Below are 5,464 nucleotides of genomic sequence, written 5' to 3'. Positions count from 1 at the left end.
GCACTCCAGTCTGGGCGACAGAGTGAGACTCCAACTCAAAAAAAAAAAAAAAGAATTATATGCTACAACAAGGGTGATACTTGGAAACATTATGCAAAGTGAAAGAGGCCAGACCACAAAAGGTCACATATTGTAAATTCCATTATACGACAGGTCCAGAAGAGACAAATCCAGAGAGACAGGAAGATCAATAGTTGCCAGGGGCTGGGGAGAGGAGAATTGGACTAGTTGCTAATAGGTACAGGATTTTTGAGGAGGGTAAAGGAAATGTTCTAGAATTAGATCGTGGTGATGGTTGCACAACACAGCACACACTGAATGACACACTTTAAAATGGCTAATTTTATGTGAATTATGCCTCATTAAAAAATAGCAAATGACACTGGGAAAGTTTTGAGTTGATTCTTTGATTAGACATTGCATTATAGACACAACTTCCCTAAGAACTCTCTTCACAGAAGAGACAACTGCTCAGAAATATTAATTACTTGCCTGAGTTCACATAGACACTAAGTGGTGGATTCAAGTCTACCTGATTCCAAAGTCCATATTACTCCCACTGAACAATTCTGATCTTTAAATCCTTGTCAATTTTAGGCTTTAGTTTCCTTATCTGTAAAGTGGATCATCTCTTGGTTGCTTTTGCGTTCTAATAATCATAGACACTAGTTTCCCAGGAAAAGTTCTGGGTACAAGATGGGCAAGCCATCCCAACAGTATTGATCCAATGCCCAGGATGAAACATAAACTTTAAAAATGAAAACATTTTTATGTCTGCATTGTTCCAGGCCTCCCAAACATTGACTGTCAACCTAGAAAAGATTCATTCAATGTTGCTTTTGGAAATCTACCTTTTATACTAAAACTCTGAACAACGCGATGAGTTGTATGCAGAGATCCTCTTTTCAGTACCTCATCAATTCAGGGTATAACATCTTAAATATCTTTCCCCTCTGTCCTCTCCCGGAAGCTCCAAGAACCTTGGAAGGTGCCTGTGACTGAGGCAGTATTTTACTTCTTCTGCAGGGTCCACATTTGGCAAAATGACAAAGCCACGAGGAGTTTATCTTGGGTTCAGCTCCCTGTCCTCTCCTGGCTTCCTAGCAATAAATAAGACACTGACACCTTAAAAGAACTGCATGACAGCTTATTTTATTCCTTCCTGGACACTGAATTTTCTAAGGTCATCCTGAAGACACAGTGCAATGAACGAATTATGAACGCTCTAGAAGCTGATGAGAAAAACTTTTAGGTAGGGGGTAATTTTTCTTTTTTGATTTTTGTTGTTGTTGTTGTTGAGATGAGGTCTCACCAAGAATTTTCTTAGAATTCTTCAAATCACCTTAAATATGATGCTACCACATTTCTGACTCACCTATTTAAATTATTTACCTAATTCTTCCAACATCTTGTGTCTAATTCATACATCCAAGTCCCTTTTTCTGCTCAGTAGTACTCTTTTTTTTTTTTTTTGAGTCGGAGTCTCGCTGTCGCCCAGGCTGGAGTGCAGTGGCACGCACAGCCACCACAGCATCAACCTGCTGGGCTCAGGTGATCCTTCCACCTCAGCCCCTCCAAGTAGCTGGAACAAAAGGACACCACCAAGCCTGGCTAATTTTGATTTATTGTAGAGATGAGGTCTCACCAGTTAGCCAACGATGGTCTTGAACCTCTGGACTCAGGCAATCCTCTTGCTTCTGCCTCCCAAACTGTTGGGATTACAGACATGAGCTACCATTCCCAGCTTCAGTAGGATTCTTACCCACCATTAAAATCTTGAAATTAAACTTCAAAGTATTTGAGAATAAAGAAATGGAATACAATTGTGTGATTTAGAAAAAGAAAAAGCTTCTTCTTTGTAAACAGGTATGATTAGTCTTTCAGTAGCATCCCTATCATATGACTATGTTTTTACTCTTTTCCCCCCAAATTTGAGATTTTCCTCTGGCATGTAAAATTATTAATTAAATTAACATTTATTTGAGATTGACCTTCCCAGGTAAATGAGGAAAGACTAGCGTATCCAGAAACGAGTTCTAACCTGGAAATTTCCCTCTGAAATCTGTTGTAGGTTCTTACTTCACATGGGTATTTTCCTAACACATTATTTCCTAATGCCTTCCACGAAAAAGGTAGCTTACCCAAAAATAAGTTTTGAGCATCTCCTTGGTGCTCTGTCATAATTCTTGAGACTGGGCTCCCCGAGGGTAAGAAAGAGTTGGCAGGTGAGGCTAGGGGTTTAGAAAAGCTGCCTGGAGTTTGATGACCAAGAAAGAAAGGGAAACAGCAGATAACAGAGGGATAAACACAAGGAGGTATCAGAAGGCCAAAGACACACATTATATGTCTCTGACCTGACTCTATCAAAAGGCGGCTAACATTTTTGATATTTTGACTATTTTGCCAAAACCTTTGGAAGGGACAATTTCCAGGTACCTCTGAAAAGCATCTTGGGCATTCACCCCTTGGTTACTGATCCCTGGCACACAGTGTGAGCCCACAGGGGGTGCTGCCAAGCTGAACCACTGGAAGGTGGGGAGGGGTATACGTGCGCAATTTATAGTAACTTGGATCGCCTCCACTGGGCGCTGGCCTATACGACAATGCCGTAAAAATACCATGTGCCTCAAAGAACACATAAGAGAATTCTGGATCTCAGACTTCTTTCCAAAGCAGACATTCCTGTTTTCTCTGAGTATATCAGGTCCCCAGTGTGGACAACAGGAGAATAAACACTCACCACAAGAAGATGTTTACAGATGAGTTATTACGACAGGGTCTGAGTTCTATAACATAGAACTAACTGCTAATGGCTGCCTAGCTTAACACACAGGACAAATGGAGATTGTTCTTGCCCATGATTTTCTCTCCCCTAAGAAGTAATGGGAGGCTGAAAAGCTGTTGTGGTCTTTTGAAAACCTGCTAAGCCTAATTAACCCAAAGAACTGTCTAAGGTTGTAAATCTATGGCTTGGGTTGAGAGGAAGTATCGAGTATATGCAGATTAATTTCCCAGGGAAATCTTGGCTGGGGACATGTTTGGACAGATCCGTAAGAGAGATTGGGACCCAGGTTGCCAAAGGCACTCTCTCAGTTGTTGCCTCTCACTACCTTAAATTTTGGGCACACTTCTCAGATTCCACAATCTTCCTCAGGAAGAGTCTAATTGTCCTTAGGGGACTCTGAGAATGGAAGTTTTTTGGCTGAATACTGTACTGATATGAGCAGCTGATGTCCTTAGTGTACTCATAATGCCTTTCCTGAAGATAATCAATCGACATCTTTGCTAATAAGAGAAAGAGTACGGTCTGTTTAGATGGAGGAAGATGGGGTTCAGGTACATGAGGCTTTGAAGAAATCAGGGTCTAGACTCAGAAATAGAGGTGACTAGTCTGCTCCCACTGCTGGTTGAAGGAGCAGACAGAGGAAGCCATTTTCTGTTGCCTGTCACCTCTTCTGTTCAGCACAAGTAGCCCAGGTTCAGCCAACTCCTCCTTCCTTTCCCTTATCTGGAATTTACAGTCAGGAGTATGAATAAATGAACATGTTTTTCTTATTATAAAATGGGCATATTTAATTATTTTTATCATAAAATTCAGATTGGGAGACATGTTGAGAGTGAAGAATTAATGAGGGTAAATATTTATTTGAGATTTTTTTTTCTGACCTATGACATAATATTAGTCATTCAGACCCAATTCAAATTATCAATTACCAAATCTTGTTACCACTATCTAGTTTGGTAGCGGAGTTTAAATCATACCCACCTATAAACCAAGACAGAGGTTCATATAGCCCAGAGAAAACTGAAGCCTGGGGAGTTGGTGCAAATATGCTGATACTCTTCTGCTGTTATTTCTGTGAGTTATGAACATTTTTCATTTCTAAATCAGGAGTCTGTCTTCTGCTGACATCCACAAAACTGAGATGGGCTAACTTGGTAGCTTACTAGTAAAATCATAGGTTTCTTGTTTTGCTTTGTTTTTTGAGTCAGGGTCTCACTCTGTTACCTAGACTGAAGTGCAATGTCATGATCACAGCTCACTACAGTCTTGAACTCCTGGGCTCAAGTGATCCTCCTGATTCAGTCTCCTGAGTAGCTGGGACTACAGGCATAAACCACCATGCCTGGCTAAGTTTTTGATTTTTTTTTTTTTTTGTAGATACAAGTTCTCACTATATTGCCCACGCTGGCCTGAAACTCCTGGGCTCAAACAATCCTCCCACCTCGGCCTTTCAAAGTGCTGAGATTATAGGCTTGAGCCACTGTACCTGGCAAATCATAGTTCTTCACATATAACAGGACAATACACAGAAGAATTCAGTTTATAATTGGTCTTTTTCCTAACATTAAAGCCTTTTTTTTTTTTTTGAGTTGGAGTCTCCCTCTGTCGCCCAGACTGGAGTGCAGTGGCCGCTCCCGGCCACCGCAGCCTCGACCTGCTGGGCTCCGGCGATCCTTCCGCCTCAGCCTTCCAAGTAGCCGGAATTACAGGCATGCGCTACCATGCCCGGCTGATTTTTTGATTTATTGTAGAGATGAGGTCTTGCCTGCCCAGGCGGGTCTCGAACCCGTGGGCTCAGGCAATCCACTCACCTCAGCCTCCCAAAGGCACGGGATTACAGGCTGAGCCACCGAACCCGGCTACATTAAAGCCTTAAAAGGAGCACAATTATATTTTACTCTTGACACGAATGACTAAGAACATAAACCGATATGCATCTTAAGCCAAACCAATATTGAAAAGAAAATTTTGTTAAGGCAGAATCAGAGGTAGAATTATACTAAGAGGAGTAAGAAAGAAAGTAGATATTTCACCCTACGACAGATGAAATTCAGGGCATCCGCCTCAAAGGCAACAGCTATGTTTGTGTCCATCAGCATGAAGTGCCCAACCTCCACCCTTTCCCTGGAAAAGTTCTGTGTCTTGCACCCACTGGTCCATTGGCTATAATATCCCTTCTGTGCTGAAGCAGAGCTGGTTCTTTTTCTGTGTCCTGCTAGGAGTTCCTAGGTGTAGAGAGGTGGGGATGGGGAGAAATACAGAAAATGCTGGATTAAAAGCAGCTAAGTCTGACCAGGCACGGTGGCTCATGCCTATAATCCTAGCACTTTGGGAGGTGGAGGCAAGAAGATTGCCTGAGTCCAGGCTGAGACCAGCCTGAGCAACCTGGCAAGACCTTGTCTCTACAATAAATCAAAAAATTAGCCAGTGTGGTGGTGCGCTTCTGCAGTTACAATTACATGGAAGGCTGAGGTGGAAGGATCACCTATGCCCAGCAGGTTGAGGCTGTGGTGGCCGTGGGTGTGACACTGCACTCCAGCCTGGGTGACAGAATGAGACTCTGACTTTAAATAAGTAAATAAATAAAGTTAAATCTTATGGTTAATGGAAATAATTATTTTGATTTCCAGGCAATAAAGTATCACTGATTTTTATATGTGTCTTGAAAAGTTCATGTCT

At 41.9% G+C, this 5,464-nt stretch overlaps 1 protein-coding gene across 1 annotated transcript in view; it reads right to left on the bottom strand.

Annotated features, from left to right (window-relative positions):
• PDZD2 (PDZ domain containing 2) overlaps positions 1-3,280 on the bottom strand; it is a 124,248-nt gene extending 120,968 nt beyond the window's left edge. The window contains exon 1 of the mRNA XM_008053306.1: positions 3,111-3,280. Coding sequence (XP_008051497.1) covers positions 3,111-3,280 — 170 coding nt within the window. The remainder of the gene's footprint in view (positions 1-3,110) is intronic.
• Between the last annotated feature and the right edge of the window lie 2,184 nt (positions 3,281-5,464).

The sequence above is a fragment of the Carlito syrichta genome, unplaced genomic scaffold (assembly GCF_000164805.1).
Source record: "Carlito syrichta isolate Samal-C Ts95f unplaced genomic scaffold, Tarsius_syrichta-2.0.1 Scaffold288045, whole genome shotgun sequence".
Lineage (NCBI taxonomy): Eukaryota > Metazoa > Chordata > Mammalia > Primates > Tarsiidae > Carlito > Carlito syrichta.
Note: the sequence above shows the minus strand (reverse complement) of the source record. Positions and strands in the feature narration are given on the sequence as shown.